The sequence below is a fragment of the Tubulanus polymorphus genome, chromosome 1, assembly GCF_964204645.1.
Source record: "Tubulanus polymorphus chromosome 1, tnTubPoly1.2, whole genome shotgun sequence".
Taxonomy (NCBI): domain Eukaryota; kingdom Metazoa; phylum Nemertea; class Palaeonemertea; order Tubulaniformes; family Tubulanidae; genus Tubulanus; species Tubulanus polymorphus.
The window spans coordinates 29,279,325-29,297,316 of record NC_134025.1 but is presented as its reverse complement, the minus strand read 5'-3'; the positions used below and the strand labels follow the sequence as shown (position 1 = coordinate 29,297,316).

The 17,992-nt window shown below is 37.4% G+C and overlaps 2 protein-coding genes across 2 annotated transcripts; one reads left to right on the top strand and one right to left on the bottom strand.

Moving 5' to 3' along the window:
- The first annotated feature begins 734 nt into the window (after nt 1-734).
- On the top strand, nt 735-4,635 carry LOC141915347 (uncharacterized). The gene is made up of 4 exons (XM_074806844.1): nt 735-795; nt 914-1,113; nt 3,162-3,336; nt 3,512-4,635. Exons 1-4 carry the CDS (start codon nt 735-737, stop codon nt 4,633-4,635), a joined length of 1,560 nt encoding a protein of 519 aa, XP_074662945.1.
- Nucleotides 4,636-16,079: 11,444 nt separating this feature from the next.
- Nucleotides 16,080-17,992, bottom strand: LOC141915351 (uncharacterized). Its single transcript, XM_074806845.1, has 6 exons — nt 17,611-17,992; nt 17,364-17,526; nt 17,101-17,274; nt 16,509-16,826; nt 16,304-16,398; nt 16,080-16,226 (listed from the first exon to the last, which is right to left on the bottom strand). The coding sequence occupies exons 1-6, from the start codon at nt 17,795-17,797 to the stop codon at nt 16,174-16,176; spliced, it is 990 nt and encodes a 329-aa protein (XP_074662946.1). The 5' UTR covers nt 17,798-17,992; the 3' UTR covers nt 16,080-16,173.

Below are 17,992 nucleotides of genomic sequence, written 5' to 3'. Positions count from 1 at the left end.
ATCTATTTGCTTTCCATAATCAATGTTTACCTGATTTGATTAATTCCTCGTTCAAACAACAGAACGCGCCGTACGGGTTACAGTTTCCGATTTTCTAATTTCCTATAGTAGCTAACTGGAAATTGCAGAATCTATTAGATGTACGTGTAAAAATCTTACGACAACCATTTGAACAGCTTTCAAAATGTAGTTACGTAAAAATACTCTCTCCATGTTGTTACTTCGACAGAAAAATAAACAAAATAATATCATCTATATTCATATTAGTCCAAAAATGAGTACGTTAATTCATACAAAATCCCCGTCAAAACACGTAATACAAATTTTCATTTTTAAGTTTGAAAAATATATCGATATTTTCCAAACGCGAATAGCTCGCTAATATATATTGTATAAATATAACGATTGATTATTGAATCATGTCTCTTCAATTCAATAGATAAATATATACGTGTTATTCATTTTCTCGTGATAACGGCAAATACCAAAACTATATAGCGAGGAAATACGCATCATCTTCTTGCTGCAACGATTTACAAGAATCATCATTTCTTCGACGCAGGAAACGATAACGAGAAGTTTTTGTCGGATAATTAGAAAATCAATGTTTGCCTCAAATGCGATTACGACCATATAGAAATAATGATAGATTATATATCTATTTCAGGAGGAGGAATCGACGTCTGATCGTCGCTACTAGTCGCTGTTCAATTCAGCTAATGTATATGTAAGAGATGGCGATGTTCGGTCGCATGCAATTTCCTGTCGAAGAAAGTAACAATTCTCGATCGTGTCGTTAGTATCTTAATAACATATTGAAACAGCGGTGATAACGAACTGTACGCGACAGCGCGGTTTGTGACGTAGGAGAAACTGGCTAAGAACAATAGGAAGTACACGTTGTCCTCGACAGGAATGCCGACTCGAGCGAAAAGAGACTTAGTAGACGACGACATGTCACAGGCTGGATCGAACCTTCTCGACGCAATAAATAGAGGAAAAGTACATCTCGCAAAGTTTATCTTGGATGCTGTTGCACCTGATGATTATGAAGTCGTCAATACGAGGGATTTCAAGGGAAAGTCGCCTATTATTAGGTGCTGCTACATCAAGGTAGGTTTTCGGATTGTGTGGTAGTAAACTAAATAGAGAATGCCACAATGATAATGAAAGAATGACATTAAGTCCGAAAATGTTCCCTTGAGCTAGTAATTTTTATACAATGTTTCGACTATTTTCCAATAGTGATCTCCTCAGGAGTACCGAGATATTCAGACTTCGTAGCATTTTTTTTCGTCATCAATGTGGGATTATCTATAGATTATCGTCATACCACGGATTGTCTTATCAATGGCAATGAAAATGGTAAAATATCGAAAAGGTATCTTGTGTTCTGGTTTATGAGATGCTTTTCTCCAGGCATAGATTGACATATTACATAAATGATATGACCAATGGCATTTCGATAAATTGTTGAATTCAAAAGATATATAATTAATCAATATCTTCTTCAATAAAACATTGAATACATTGATTTAAAAGTATATATTCTTATTTTTAACCGTAAACACTTGAATTGATAGAGCCTATATCAACATTTTGATATGATTGATTTGGTCTGACGTCACCGCACGTCATATTGGACGACAAGAGCAAGCGATGAGCTGAAGTCATACTTTACGTCGCCTCTATAACCATTAGATTTGATCGATCATTGCTGAAGTTGTTCAATATAGAAATATGAAAAAGTAGTCTATATAAATCGATTAATGTGACATTTACGACTTTTATATATATACACCAATTCATAACGTCTCATAAATACGACGCCTGTTCGACGAGTGGATATATTCTTAAACTAACCGCCTCGAAATAAACCTGAATCTAAAACCTCCAAATATAGCGAACAATAATTTGTTGGGAGGAGAAGATCCGTAGAACATGGTGTATCCCGTGTAAAATACACATCAAATACACTGCATTTTATAACCGCATTACGTGATGAATTCCTATTGAAATTAACCACTTAAAATTGACATTTACATTCAGAAATATCTAATGAATTAATGAGCTTTTTACACCATCAATCACCTGAAATTACTCGACCTTGTAATACAGTTGATTTTGGACGTGTATGTTCAGATTTCAGCCGTAGTCTCAATTGTATTTATTCTCAAAAGTATAAAATTCATTTTGCAGAGAGAATTGCTAAAAGTTTAAACGTGCAATCTTGGAGTAATCCGTTTGATTACTTCGAGGTGTAATCAAACCAATTTGTCTCCATCGTGGCTGCGCATAACAAAGATTACATTAATTACATGTAATCATACCCCACAGTCGGTAGTCGTGCTAATTAGCGCCCGTAACTGAACTGAATGCAGCGGAGGATGGATGAGAACAAATGAAAACAGATCGCTATTTGAAGTCGGATTTACATTTTCAGCACGATACCAGGCAACCGTATTGATTTATTATTGGCAGCACTTCTTGAACGCAACGTGATACCATTTCATACCATCATTGGTACAGGATGTTTTATTATGACTTATAGATAATTAATATCGCGGGCGCTCATGGTGTCATCTTAATTGCAGTATTGATAAATCAGGTATCGATACGTAATCGTTATCTCTCTCATAATGATTCGCAAAGTTATTCAGTCAAGGCTTAGATCTGACACAAGTCTAAGTCCATCTTGGTTGCATAGACTATTTTATAACGTAGAATGGTGGAAGGCGCGACTAATCCAGACATCCAGAACGGGGTGCCAGGAGGGGGTCACAGAATGACTAGACACTTCATTGAATGACTAGACACTTCATTAAAGCCTCATTAGTATCTTGTTATCGAGAATATATGAAACTTAAAGTGAGATACCCTGCGGGCCAAGCAAAGCCTTGAAGCCGCTGTCGCAGGCAACCAGGGAAAAAACGAAAGGAAAATGAAGAAAAAAAGGGAAAGGAAATGAGAGTTGATAATTTTCGTAAATTTCAGGAGAGCTAGAGGGTTCAGGAGCTTGAAAGGCTGTTGCATCCTTTGCACCGAATTTACATTATATGTATATACACCGGTTATCAGCTTATCCCCTGTCGTGAAAAATGAATTAGATGAATTTATATACAATGTTTGAATCTAAAAACTTTTTACATTTCTGAAATTAGGAGGAAAGAACCAGATGTAAAGCAGTACAGCTGTTATTGTCTAAGAAAGCTAACGTAAATGACCAGGACGACGTCGGCAGAACAGCTCTGAGTTACGCGTGTGAATTGAGGTGTAATGATATGGTTCAGATTTTAGTGAAAAATAACGTCGACCCCGATATTGCAGATCATCAAGGTACGGAAAGAATGAATTCGTTGTGAATAGCTTGAATGGGTAAAATCATTGACCGCATAAGTGATAGTTGTAGCGATTTGCGTAAAGTCTGTAATAACCATTTATACCGATTATACAATGTCGGTATAGAGCTGTCAAGTATTAATTCATCATTGTTTCTGGTTATGAATTACAGGTGAAACTCCGCTCATGTATTGCGCTAAAGTAGGCAACGATAAATGTATTGACATACTCATCAAATCTTTCCGACGACTGGGACTCGGTATCGATAAGCAGAACAAAGCCGGTTGCACCGCCCTCATCGTAGCGGCAAAATTAGGTAACTTATCGTGCGCGTCGATATTAGCTTTAGACGGTCGAGCTTGTCTGACTATCAGAGACAAAGAGCGCGGTTTAACGGCGGAGGAGTGGGCTCGAGAACAGGGCTGCTCCACGCCGGAGGTTTTAGCGTTCGCTTGTAGCAGCGCGTTGAAATATCGTCGTCGAGGAAACCGCGCGCACTTCGAAACGTATCCTCTCAATACCACGAACAAATCTAAAACTAGTTTGAAAGATGTGACTGTCGAGGGATCGAAGCGTAAAGTATCCGGTTTTACGATGTCACGTGAACAGGCTGTCGGTAATACGAAGATATCTAGAGCCACTTCAATGACGGTCGACGCCATGACAGAAACGTTGACCGATTTACGTCTCGGCGCGTCGCCATTACCGCAACCAATCTCAAAAATCGGCAGCTGCTCTAAACACGATATTAATCAAACGGAAAGAATCTCAAAAATGACATTAATCGGTTGTCATTTCGACGCTATCGATAAAGCCTCGATGCCGCAGTTGTCGATACAGAAAGCTTCGTTTTTCCCGAATCAGTCGTCATCCCCGTCGAAACCATCCTCAAAACAAAGACATATCAGTCCCGTGAAAGCGTTTCCAGCATCGCCCGGTAAACGATCGATACATTCGAAAACAAAAACCTCTCCGAAAAAGAAAGGCGCGTCGAAAAAGCAAAAATCAGTTGTGAAAGTAGGAAAGGACGTGACGTCAAATGCGACAGTTACAACAGAACTGAGTGACGCGGATATAGATAATTCGTCAGAGTTAAACATTGTTGATGATAATTCACGAGATGCCATCGATGATCATGATCAATTAGCAGCTAGTTCGAAAACAGATCATTTGAACTTACCAGATTTCAGCGATTCCGGTGACACCGATGAGGAATTGATACAAACTTACGGCGGTGATAGTGGAGTTAAGGATTTGCAACGTCGCGAACTAAGATGTCATTCAACTTCAGCTTAAAGTCGGGTCCTGTTTATGGTCAAATCCAGGCATTCGTATGAGTTTATATACGTAACGATTATTGATTAGATGTGATTGAATTTTGCAGTGTTATATATATTTAGTAATGTAGAAAATCTCACATATCAGAAAGAAAAGGTTTCCAATAGTTAATGATTTATTTTCTACGTTTCGACCATTCTTATAGTCATCTTCAGGAATAATGTTATTTGTTATATTTAGTGAAAGGATTTTCTTGAACATCAAAAAGTATGAACAATAAATCATTCGTTGGTTGTATATATATATACGCGTTGTTCCTCGTGATTTTAGCACTTTTTCACTTGGGCTGAACCTCGGGTGTGTGTGTGATAATGAATAAACTTCCGTGTACACGTCGTCCCTCAGTGCAGCCACTATTATCTTATCTTAAACAAAAAACTATAAGCGAGATCACTCTCTGACAATCATACATCACCAATGAATATTATACCAGTAGCCATGGCAGCCAATGTCATGGGAACCGTTTTCTATCATTTTTACGCGTAGGTGAAATTAGACCTTTGCGCCACGAACACGCGCAAAACGATTATCAATTAGACGACTTGATAATTATTGAACGTTACAAATATCCACTTACTTCCATAGAGCAAATAATACATGATACATTGAGAGGTCTAGAATTCCACTATGAATCGATCTTTGCAAAGAAATGATATTAATTAAGAAGATATCATGATATGTATAGATACGTATTTATTGCATTATTTCATTTAATCTTTCATTAGGGTTTTCTGACTTTCGTCGAAAACCCTCTTGAAATTCTGTTGATTATTATTATTATCATTTATTTTCCGCCGATTTCGTCAAATAAAATTCATCTTCATTCAGATTCGGCAACTGACAGCTTCGAAACGAAATGTATAAATTGATACTGTAATAACGGTCTCTCTGAACCAACAGATTGTCTGAATGTACTTTCCATCCTATTTGAAACTTAAAATTACGTATTAGGTTACTGTAAATAAAGAATTGAATTGAATTGTTAGACAACAAGCAACGGCGAAATAACAGTTTGTGACGTCATTTAGTAAGTAAATAAAGGAGGGCTCCGAGAATTTCCAAATCACGGGGACTATACTGGGGTTAGACCATTCAACCAAAAAGAGGATTGCTCCGATAATATCCAAATCATCTCATTTTATTTTTCCATCGAATACCCGGTAATTAATTTTTCCTTTCGATCACATGCATCCAGAAAACCCGTTATCGCTGCTTTGCAGCTATGTTTTAACTTGTTTTTCGAATCTACGGTTGTTGGGTTACTGCTTCTTCATTTGTATCTGCTAGAGCTGCTTCATCATGCTGTTTCTTTCTGTTCGCTTCTCTGCGTCTTTTTGTTTCCATTTTACGCTGAATTGCCTGCGCTTTACGCTTTAGTTCTCTGTGGTCTTTGTCGCCTTTTACCAGTTCTCTGTGAATAAGAAATAAACGAATAGATTAGACTAGATAGACTGAACCCGTTGCCAAATAGAAATCAAGAATAATTCAAGAACCTACGCGAAGTCGACGACGCCATCGTTGTTGATATCGAGAATATCAAGTAATGCATCTACATCGGCTTCACTCATGGGTATCTTTTTTACCTGTAAGATTCAATATATGCACATTTTGAATGCGCCATATCACACACAGTCACTTTAAAGAAGCATTGTTACCAAATTTGAACAATATTTAGATATCTGTTCTGTGTTTCAATAGATCATATACATATTTGAAAATTACATGTTAAATGATAAGTCGAAATGCGTTAATTTTCGAGTTGAAATCAGGTATTTTGTGTCGCTTTTCTTTCAAACTTCCTAATACATTATGTTTGGAGGGGAAACAAGAGGAAGACGTCATTATTTTCCTGGTATCAAAATGTATAACATGAATATTTTATTTTCCGTTCGTTCCGTTACAGAAGTAAGATTTATTTAGAAAATCGTCCATAAGTTCTGCCCGATCTAGTAAGTCTTCTGTCTAATAGATCGGTCGGTTCGCGCTCATCTGCACGAGTCACTGTGTGTGTGGTAGTGGTCTGATCAGGTGTCGTCTTGCTTGTCACGATTCTCGAGATATTTCGACTGCCGGTTTTTGGGCGAAATGAAGAACGTATCTTGATCATACCATTGTATACGGTAGACATGAATAGTACGAAGAAAGCGAAGACTAGAACGATCAACGGCAGACATCGTAACAGATCCGGTTGCGAGGTTTGTATGTAGCATCTAACGAGCTTATTCAAAGGAATCCAAACATAGTTGAATAAGGCAAACAATCCGGCAAATTTCAGCAGCCATTTCACGATTGTACCGACTCTCAGATCAGCGATATCATTCCAGAATGTCGGAAATACGAAGTTAGCACTTGCGGCGGCGAACACCCAAGAAGCGGGGAGTGGTGTCCAGGGGATGGTTTCATTGAGATTGAAAATACCGTCTATCACTGCCTCTGACAATGTTTCCACGAGGTATGGGTAGAGCGATTCAGAGATTCCATCATTTTCGTTTAGATTAGACTTACAGAGCCAGTTTGCAATTGTTCCTAGGGCCATTACCCTTGATTTCGCACGGGAAAACAGCCTGTTATCACTCCACGTTCGCCATTATCTTTCCATGGACACCGTTGCTACGATATTGATTTCCCGAGGTTCATCAGTTCCTAGAAAATAGTTTCATATCCATAGTAACTAAATTTTGAATCTGAAAATGGTTATACATTGCAAAACACACACAAACATGCGGCTAAAACATCGTTTTAATTATTTCGATTGCCTACAGAGGTACATGGAGAGTCTTCCGACAAGAAGTATGAATCCATTCCAAGAAGATATGGTGATCCAATCATTCATGGTAACTCAAATCAAATGCCAAACATCAATCGGGCGTTTATGTAGTGACTTATTGCAATATTCGTCAGGTAGAAATTCCAGTCATAAATATTGCTACAAATTCCTAAAATGTGCGCTGTTTTATCTATGCTGGAAGTACAACCATCGTTGTACAAGTAATGTACAAGGATTGATGCTGGAATACTGGCGTTTCACCGAAAGCTTTCACGTTTTATTCGATGAAATCCACGTAAACTCATTTCTTCACAACTCAAAACGTCACAGTTTCCTACAGAAAGTCGAATACTTTCTACACTTCGGAAGCGACTTAAATTTCACCTCAAATGGAACCCGTACACGATTCATTGATACTCTGATGGTAGGCAACGAGACGCCATTAGCGCTGTCGTGTAGATATCGTCAACCTGAAATAGTACTGTTGTTATTGAGATACGGAGCTGTAGTGAATTCGGCGGTTTATCTCGATGAGTATAACGACGCCGTTGAAGTTCTATTGACGACGATGTATTTCGTGAAAAGAACAGCCACAGAGTTGGATGACATCGAAACGTGTTTGAAATATCTCGTTCGTGCCGTGCGTCGAATTTGCGTTCAGGCAATTGACAACAGACTGAAAGAGGATTTGTATAAACCGTCACACCCGAAATGGAGAACACTTATTCCGCAAGATCGCTATCATCATCCGTGTAGTTTAAGCCATCTTTGTCGTTGTTTGATTCGTGATGAACTAAACGACAAACACCAGTTACCGAGGGGTATTTACAAACTACCTTTACCAAACCGCTTAAAGAAATATCTGGATTTGTTACTTGACTAATGTGTAAACGGTACTCGGTATAAAAAGTGCCTGTACAACGTTAAAGCAAGTAAAGGTATTAGAAGTGTATTGCTATAGTTCTTGTAGCGATATCAAACGTCAAAGAGACTGTTAGGTGCATATCTGATTCTTTATCGTGAAGCTGTTAATTGTGAAAATTGAAATATTCTTACCTGAAAAAATACTGATACGAATTATGGAAATTATGATTCAAATAAAGTGTTACACGAAGATAACCACGAATAAAATCACGAGTTATCCATTTTAGCACGTCGTATCGCTGTGGACAAATACGAGATCAACTTACTTTAATTCCACTGACTATTTCTTTTCGAGTCAATTTCAGGTTTTGGTCGCGATCGAATTGTCGGAATATATCGACCATGCGCAGTCCGGCTTTCTCAGAAAACTCCTTCATTTTAGTCATAGGATGTCTGCGATACATGTCTAGATAGTCTAACTCAGTTACCCGGGACTGTAATCCAGGTATTTTACCTCGAATAACATATCCGTGGAGTATCGAAATCTGGCGCGATTTCATCAATTTTTCTTTCTTCTCTACGAAATCTTTGTTAACGTAGCAATGCTGATAAATGATCGAAAATGAAAACGATACGTTATCGCCACGCTTAGGTATATACATTTCAAATGAAGAAATCTAACAGTCGCGCGGGAGAATACTTGCCGATAAGTCTAGAATCTGAATTCGCGAACTGCTATTTTCATCTACGGCATTTAATAAGAACATAGCGCCATCTGGTAAAATAGGATTCCTACACAACTACAATATCAAAGCTCAATAGTATGAAATATACATAGTTAGATTGAAATAAAACGAAAATATCTGTCCATAAGTTTCCCGAGTTACAGACCTTTAGGATCTGAATCTGACACCGTTGAGTCGTCAGAGCTCTACTTAAGTTCCTCGTAGCCACGAATGATATACGATTACAGCTGAGATCTAAATTCTTAAGCGTCGAATTATTCATCAGAACTTGAGATAATGCGTCCGTTCCATCACAACCAAAACCGTTCATTTTCACGTTCAGACGCTGCAAACTTTTGTTAGTCTGTAAATATACGCTTTCATAAATGTTCGAAGGCTATTTCTCGAAGAGCTGACAAAAACTATAATAAAACGAACCTTAAGTCCTGTGACTAATAAAACGGCGCTATGTCTTCGTATTCTATTCCAGCTCAAATCTAACGTTACTAGACATTTATTTCCTGATAAAGCCTCTCCAAAATATTTGCCTGCAAAATCTTCGAATCCGTTGTGTGACAAGTTTAAATGATGCAGCGTTGAATTTTCCTAAATTGATTATTTAAACTCTTGCTAGAATAATCCCGCCAAAAACAATTTCCATTTCGATATGAATGAATGAACATCAATGCTAACTCCTCATTGCCAAGAATACGGATATTAAAATGCAAGAATCTCCAGACGATATCACACCTAATCGTTAAGTGGGTAGTGCGTTTTATAGCAATTTATCGAGTCAAAGACTGAGTTCAGTTCACATCGAAATCAAAATTCGTAGCAGTTTAAGTGCAATTTAACGAATGATGTATAGACTCAATGAACATGTAAAATCACAAGGTACAAGAGTTTCCTACCATCAGCATATTTCTAAAAAATAGCGAGTCCACATCACGAAAACAGTTGCCTGCAAACAGATTGTATCGTGTCGTGTGTACCGATTAAGAACAGGAAATAACGGTTACATCTTAAAAGGTTTTAGTATTATCTAATACCTGATAGATTGAGGCTGATCACTGACTTATTCTCGGCCATCATTTTACATAAAGAGTAAGCGCCCATACTCGCAATGTTATTCTCCGAAAGGTCCTGAAAATCATACTTTTTTATTCAGCAAATATTGTACCTTTTTGCACTATCGAATTTATACGATAACAACGTAGGTCATTCTCAACAGTCGGTGTAATATCGTGTGATAATTAAGGTAATAAATTCTCACACTCTGTATGTAATTAATCCAGTCAAACTATAAATTCACTGAGTTTCTTTATCGAAGCTAAACAATGGTTTAACGCGCGTAGAAAATATCGGAAGAAGTTGTTATTAACATTTAGTCTGACGGTGCGTGGAGGCAGCCAAACACTGGAACCAAGTCTGTAACACACTATTAATTCTTAACGTTTGACACGATATCAGGTTCAATGATGTGAAACTCATCGAGGTCGACATCAATAAAATGTATGAATATTTCAATGTTTGATAAGAGATTTATCTTACGAGTCGTTGAAATTGAGTCCAACAAACATAAAGACCATGCCGAACGACCGTGGGAAACTTTAATTACTTTCTACTAGATTTGGACAATGCGTCAATAAATGTAGACATACCAATTCGGTTATGTAGACGTTGTCTTTAAGCGAGTCGACTAGTCCCGTTAAACCTTCTCCTTGCATCCAGTTATCTCGTAAACTTATTTTCTCCATCATTGTGTTCAACTTAAATCAACAAACGTAATACATATAAAGCGCCTTAGTTCTCTATACAAAATTCTACATGCGCATTATCTCTACTAACCTTAAGACCTTTCGCAAGAGCCCTCGTTCCCTCAGCTCCTAAACTGCGATGTCGCATACTGAATTCCTTATTTTCGCGGTGTTTTATGTAGTAAGATGCCGGTATAACATCGTATTTCTGACATGCTTTCTTATAGCGATACTCTTCTAGAGGCGTTTCATTAGTTTTCTTTAGAATAGACTCTTTTAAAGTAAATCAAACAATAGTTTATTAAGTCAAATAGTGTTAAAGATCAAGTTGAAATGTACTTTCTTACCTTCGACTTCGGTCTCGAGGTCAGTTTCGTATTCGCTTCCGTCAATGTCTAATTCTTTAATCCCATATTCTAAATTCCAGTTCAATCGTCCGGGACATCGTGGAACGAGATTTTCCCGATCCGCGTTTTCATCTTTCGAAACCATGAAATAATTATTTTTACGTCGATTATGTTTTCGATATTTATACAATTCGGCTTCGTGAAATTCGGCGTGAAATATGTCCAAAAAATCTGGTGGGTTTACCCGGCGCCATGAGATTGTCTTCGAAAGCGCAGGTAAAATCATTCGTTTGCCCGGTCGTGTTGGTGACGTCACGGAGGAATGACATGCGCAACAGTCCCTCGAGAAAGCGGCCATTGTTACAATAAACAATAAAAAATACTGTAAAAATGGTTAGCTGGAAATACGACCGTGTCACTGCGTAACCTATCATCGAATGCACGTCTGAATGTAGATTTTATAGCAATTTCGTGACCGATTCGCAAACAATATAAATCTTGATTTATATACTGCAGGTCTACAGACGTATGGATATTGCAATTTAATTGATATATTAGTTTTAATCCCACAGGAAATCAGCGCAGATCAAGCTTAGCGAAGCGTAAAGAAAAAAAAGAAATAATGTATTCAATGAGACAGAACGTAATGGGCATTTTCTGCGACATTTCGTGCTGCCTTAATCGGGGTAAATAAAGATTTTTATCAGAAAATTGTGGTAATTTCACGTTCAATGCTATGATCATCTTTAATACCCATAATCATGCTATAATAAGCGTGAGGACTGTTACGGTTAATGTTGGCTATTATTCGATAAATGTAAAAAAAAAGTCTTGAACGGAATGCTTCATATCTCTATCCACGATGAACTTTGAAAATTATATACGACTTGCTTTTTCCTTAAAATTTTTTGTAGTAACAATGATGAAAAAAATGAGTGCAATGTTTCATATTATTTTGTGTGTATTAAACAGTTCCTTGCGATTATCTAGTGTTGAAACAGTCTGATAAATATAGCTATGTACATTGGTTTGGTTGCAAATCTATGGACATTCCGACAAAATATACCAAAAAAGTAAACTTAGTCTAAAGCCTATCTTCATTTAAAGTATATGTAAATGCCAGAATGTAATGACTGATGTGAACTGGAATAATTCTAGCGATACTCAATATGCTTGAAGGTTCTATAGCATTAATTATATCTTATCCTGGTGACTACGCATTGAATCAATATCAGATAATGAAGTATTGAATTTGGAATTCGAGTCAACAGAATTCTAAGTCAAATACGTTAGTCGTATTAAATGTAAACGCGTTTAAGATACGCTCAGACTCAATTCTTATGCACAATTGAGCGGGTCATGTATGGTTTATCAAATAGGACGTAATCAAAACGTTTGGACTATTATTACAATCTAGTATTTGATGACGTAAGGTCATAGTCGGTTGTTGAAATGGTAGGGACTCTGTTTATATTTTTCTCATTATATACGATGATGCAAAAAGGAACAATTGGACAAATAGGTAGGTAAACATAGACTTCGCTCTTTTCCAAGTCGTTTCTAAAGAGGATCGTATCTAATTTGTTAATCGGATTCAGAGTGAAATGTTGCTCATTTTCGTAGTCGTTTCTCCTAGAAAGATTCAATATCGAGGGAAATATCTTGAAATAATAATATCATGAGTCTTTTTCGAATGTTTTTGCAGATCATTCGGAATTGCACGATGATTTTCCGTTTGTGATAAGTGGAGTTACTTGCACGGACACCTACCCAAAACCGGATGATTCAAACCCGCCAAATTCACTTGTTGATGAATGTGCCGCTAAGTGTCAACAGTCACAATGGCCACACGGCCAAAACTGTAACAAATTCTTCTACAAACCGTTAGCTGGAGGAGGCTGTTATAAGTTGATTGACGAACTTTCTTGCACGCGAAGGAGTTCAAGTGTCAGCGTTATTTACTCGAAGTTCAAACTGAGTAAGTTTCATTTCATTTTTTTCAATCAGTTAATTTATTCTATATAATCGTAACGTAAAAGGACTTTGAAACTTATAATGTATTTATTGATGTGACAGATATAGGTGGATTCGAATCCATAGCCAATTCGCCGAGAAGCGATCCTGTACAATATGAAAATATAGATACCGAAGGTAAGAAAGAGTCTTCTGACAATAATATTGTCAAAATCTGGATACACATTCGATCATAGAATGAAATCTCCAAGAAATAAAGAGAAGATCAGAAAAAGAGGTTTTATCTATGATACAAATATCAACAGATAGATATTTTTTTCCGATTGAATACAGAGGCTCTCGAAGCTTTCCCGTACACGAGGGATGATATTGAATGTAATTCTGGTGGAATGAGCACTCAAAGCTGGTTGGTACCACGCAATTGCGCAGACGCTTGTAACAATCAGAATCAACAATTTTACAACACGAGACCAAACGTGTGTATGATGTTCTTAGTCAAAAAGGGAAGCACTACCAGAGACTGCAGATATATCAAAGACTTAAGCAAATGTAGCATAAGCAAAACCGCAAGATATAAACTTTATGCGAGAGACGAAATATGTAAGTCATCGATGACAATGAGAATCTGAGTAAATCTATCCAAGTGGTCTTTGTTAGTAATTATCGTATTTTCAGATTTGGCGGATATCATATTCTCTGGTCTTGGAGGAGAAAGTAAGTACATAACGATAACCTCAAATTCGATAACAACAATGTATATAATAAGCTTGTTCAGTTTAGTTCCCCGTGAAATGTGTGAACACGTAAGAATTCAGGTATGGTAAAGTTTGCAGTTATTATAATTATTCATAGAAACTCCGGCCGCGTGAAGTAAGGTAAGTAAGCAAGTTAACAATGAATAATGAATTATTGGATATTTACTGAATAATCATTCGTCTTAATTAAATTATTTAATGAAGTTTACTGATAGAATCTAATAATCCATATATACACAGTGCAGTATTCAGCAGTCATGACACGATGAGTTTATTAGAATAGCCACACTCGTGGAGAATAGATCTGTAAATACCGATATCACACACCTGACGATGGTCTCTAGAGTATATCTTACTTAAAATTAAACGCAGGCTTAAACTGCAAATAACCCTCTTTAACCTCTGTGAAAATTGGAAATACAGCTTTAAGAGATACTTAGATATTTTAAAATTAATAAATATTGCGATTTCTTTTACGCGCGGTTAAGATATGCGGTCCTTGGTTTCACATCGTCACTGTTCATCATTGTTGCGTTCAAAAATTCCAAGAATCGCCAGCAAATATCTGCATTTCATTTCCTTTAAAATGGTGTATAAACTGATTTCGTCGAGCAAGGGACTGCAGAACTATATGATATTCAATCTAAACGTATGTTTTAAAAATGAGCGCAAATTATCGCAACAATGGGGACCTCGAGGGACCGCCACAAAATGGCGCCTAGAAACTGGAAACTTCTTTATTCTTGCGGAATAAATTTCGCTTTTAACCTTTGAAATTGTATAATGGGTTTTGAATCGAACTAAAAACAGAATAGATAGAACAAACAGAAGATTATCGTTGAAGTTGTTTATTGATTTATATCAGCCAACAATGAAGATATGAACATCTGACTGTCTCTGTTTGTCAGTAATATCCACACAATCCAGCGAAAAGCAGCGAAAAACAATCTACGACCTCTTTCGATTCGGGATTCTCGTCGGCCGACGACATTACAGTCTTCTATCGAACTAGCTGTAGATGCAATTTCACGGGTTTCTGTCGTTTCTATATTCAGATTCGCGTCAGTCGACTGTGAACCGTCGCTGTCCTCCCAAATCTCTCCCCCTTCCCCGCCATTTTCGTCATAATTCTGTAATTTTTCAAATTTCACTAGCGTTTAGTAAGGTTTAGAAAGTAAAGTTTGGCGTTTAAAAATTCAACTTTCAATTGTTCACAGGGACTACATACCATCATTATAAATTCAGGCGGATTTCCGAACATAGTCGCCGGGTATTGATCAGTCATTTCCTGTACAAATTGTTCCCATGTCAACAACGCCTCACCGGCCTCATCTGTAACATCCTCTACCGCATCGTCTTCCGCTAGTTCCGTCGCATTCACATTATCCCGGACTGTATTACTATCCATTTCAGTTGTTAAATCAACACGATCTTCACAAACATCTGACTCAAGATTCTCAGTTTCATTGCACGATTCTCCCCTCATGATGAGCGAACTAAGAATGCTTTCGCAAATATGTTTACACGTATTATTTGTACCAGCGGTGCTTTCCGATTCTGGTGATACGGAAGAAACCTTTAAATATATTCAGAATGATCAGATTTGGTATAAGAAGGCCTCCTACAGCAGATTTTTTGAAAATATCTATTAGTCCATAGCCTACCTCGTCGTTGGCATTTGAATTAGCAGGCAGATCTGCCTGCTGTTGCATCAATGATTGAACCTGATTCTGTAAATCTGCAAGAATCGTTATTTTCTCTTCCCTTAACTCGATAATCTCTGCTTGTAATGCGTTTGACTTTTCAATACCGCGTATAACATCTTCTCTGAGTTCGATATTCTCAGTAAGTAACGTGTTGATTTTATTCTTTAACCGCACGAAATCTTCGTGCGTTTCGCCATTCTCCCGTTCTAGTATGATAACATCGTTATCTGGTTGTACCCACGGCGGATGCGCCGGACCACTGTACACTGCTCGGTGTATCGGTCCATATCCTGGAATATATTGTCGATTTATTCTCGACATTCTTTTTCAAATCTGTATCCAGGCAACTTCAACAGCTCATCGTGAACACAGTTTATCAAGAAACATTGTGTCAGTGTACCACAGGTACTCAAGATCGCAGAGCGTTGTAGAGACAATGTAGATCCAGGACTGGGTGAAGATAGATTTGTATGAATCGAAAGAAACGACGGTAATACTATTCCTACACTTAAGTTTATTTTTACATGATCGGATAGAAAGAGAATATATTCTGTTAACGTTGTGTTATTTTGAAACTAACTACTTCGATGGTGACCTTTCTTCAATCCAGATATGTATGTCTCCCATAACGAAAATCTAGGATATTCAGATCTTCTGCAAATAGAAATTTCATTGGATTTATAAGATTTGTTAAGTTAAGTTAAATGATAAAATCCTAAGCGTTGCCTTACCCGTGACTCTGGTTGTAGTGGCCTTATGTGAATCACGTTCGGCAGGTTTACTGTGTATGTCTGTATCTCTCAGAAATGGAGTCTCAATTCGATTCCTGTTAAATTAAAGATAATGCAAAAATTATACATTCTAAAATCTTACCTCTAAATTCATTCAAACATTTAATCAATTCTTAATATCAAAAGCGGCTGAGAATTAACTAACCCCGTACGTGTTCCGGAACAAAATTTGATCGCCAAAGCAATTATTGTCGACAACCAAAGAGTTAATAGAATTGACAGAAATATTCCTATCAGCGCATTTCCTAATACAGTCTGAAGCCACCAATTAAAGGGAACAACCACTGGCAAGCAGCTTTCAGTGACGTCTCGAAGTGCTACGTTGTTAATGGAAGTGACGTTCTTTATTCTTTTAATGATTGTTTCTGCCGAAAGGAAATCTTTCGGTCGTCCAAGATTTCCGTGAAATCTCGTTGTATTGTCGCGCAGCATGTATAAGTTCACAGAGGCTAGGCCGGAGCTGCTGTAACGAATAAAAGATTATTTGAATAACGCACAAGAAAAGAACTTGGAAGAATACGTATTGGAACAGTTATTCAAATCAACTTGTCTCGGTAAGTCGAAAATCCCAAAATAAATCAAGGATGAAACCGCAATGTTCATTTTGATTTGAATATATTTTTGCAACTTTTCGGATATTATATAAGAGTATATTTCTGCTGGTTTTTTTTCTGGATATATCTTCCGATCTTTTCTCTTGCTCATCTTGCACAGGAATTGTGTATTAATCTACTTACCTGGTCTCGGCGGTCACATTGTGTAACCTCGCAGTACACGGACTACAAAGATTAGATACTGAATTGATAAATTGCTTAATTTCATATTCGGTAAAGAAATCACGAGTCACATTCGTTCGCCATCTTGTCAGTACATCACATTCTACATAAGTATCAATTCGCAAGGTGCTGATTCTAAAAGAAAAAAAAGTTCGGAATCTATTTAGATTAGTTTGCACATGCAGACAATTAACATATCACTTCAACTGTATCTTTATACTTACAATGACGTCATTGGAGCGATCGAGTCGTTATCTTTGGCTGTGACATATCTGACATATTTATGATATGGTAAATAAGGCGTTTCCGTTGTTGTTAATTTCCCAGCCGAGTCGATTTCAAAACCATTCATTTGATAGAGCATATCATACTTTATTCCATTTCCTTCTGTAAATTTTCAGATAACATCTTAATCATTCATTAATGAAATAAATATTAAGCGGTATCGCATCCTCAGGCGGCGATATTTACCTACGTCATCATCCGTGGCTCTGACGTCACCGAAGTGTGTACCAATACGCGCGTTGGTTGATATTTCGAAATCGTAAAAATCGCGTTCGAATTTCGGGATATTATCGTTAATATTAGTCAACGTTATATTGAGGTTAGCGGTCTGTTGTATGGCGCAGTAATCGATCGCTTTAACGTAGAAATTCATGATGGAAAACCGTTCCGCATCCAGTGGTGATTTAACGACTAATGCCGCAGTTTCACGCGTTAACCTTCTCGTTTCGAAATAATCAGACGCAACATTTGCCGAGTCGACGTGGAACCAAAATTCTCCGTAAATCCATAAATCGCGGTCGTCAGCTGTCACGATGAGAACAGTTGTCCCGATCGGTACATTTTCTTG

Bases quoted from the DNA above. Each gene is read 5' to 3' on its own strand.
- LOC141915351 (XM_074806845.1), bottom strand. From the start codon at position 17,797: ATGAATTTCTACGTTAAAGCGATCGATTACTGCGCCATACAACAGACC. The intron at 17,527-17,610 runs GTAAATATCGCC...GAAAATTTACAG, and splicing joins AGCCACGGATGATGACGTAG to AAGGAAATGGAATAAAGTAT. The intron at 16,399-16,508 runs GTTAGTTAATTC...TTAATTTAACAG, and splicing joins TGTTCCGGAACACGTACGGG to GAATCGAATTGAGACTCCAT.
- LOC141915347 (XM_074806844.1), top strand. From the start codon at position 735: ATGGCGATGTTCGGTCGCATGCAATTTCCTGTCGAAGAAAGTAACAAT. The intron at 1,114-3,161 runs GTAGGTTTTCGG...TTCTGAAATTAG, and splicing joins TTAGGTGCTGCTACATCAAG to GAGGAAAGAACCAGATGTAA. The intron at 3,337-3,511 runs GTACGGAAAGAA...TATGAATTACAG, and splicing joins CGATATTGCAGATCATCAAG to GTGAAACTCCGCTCATGTAT.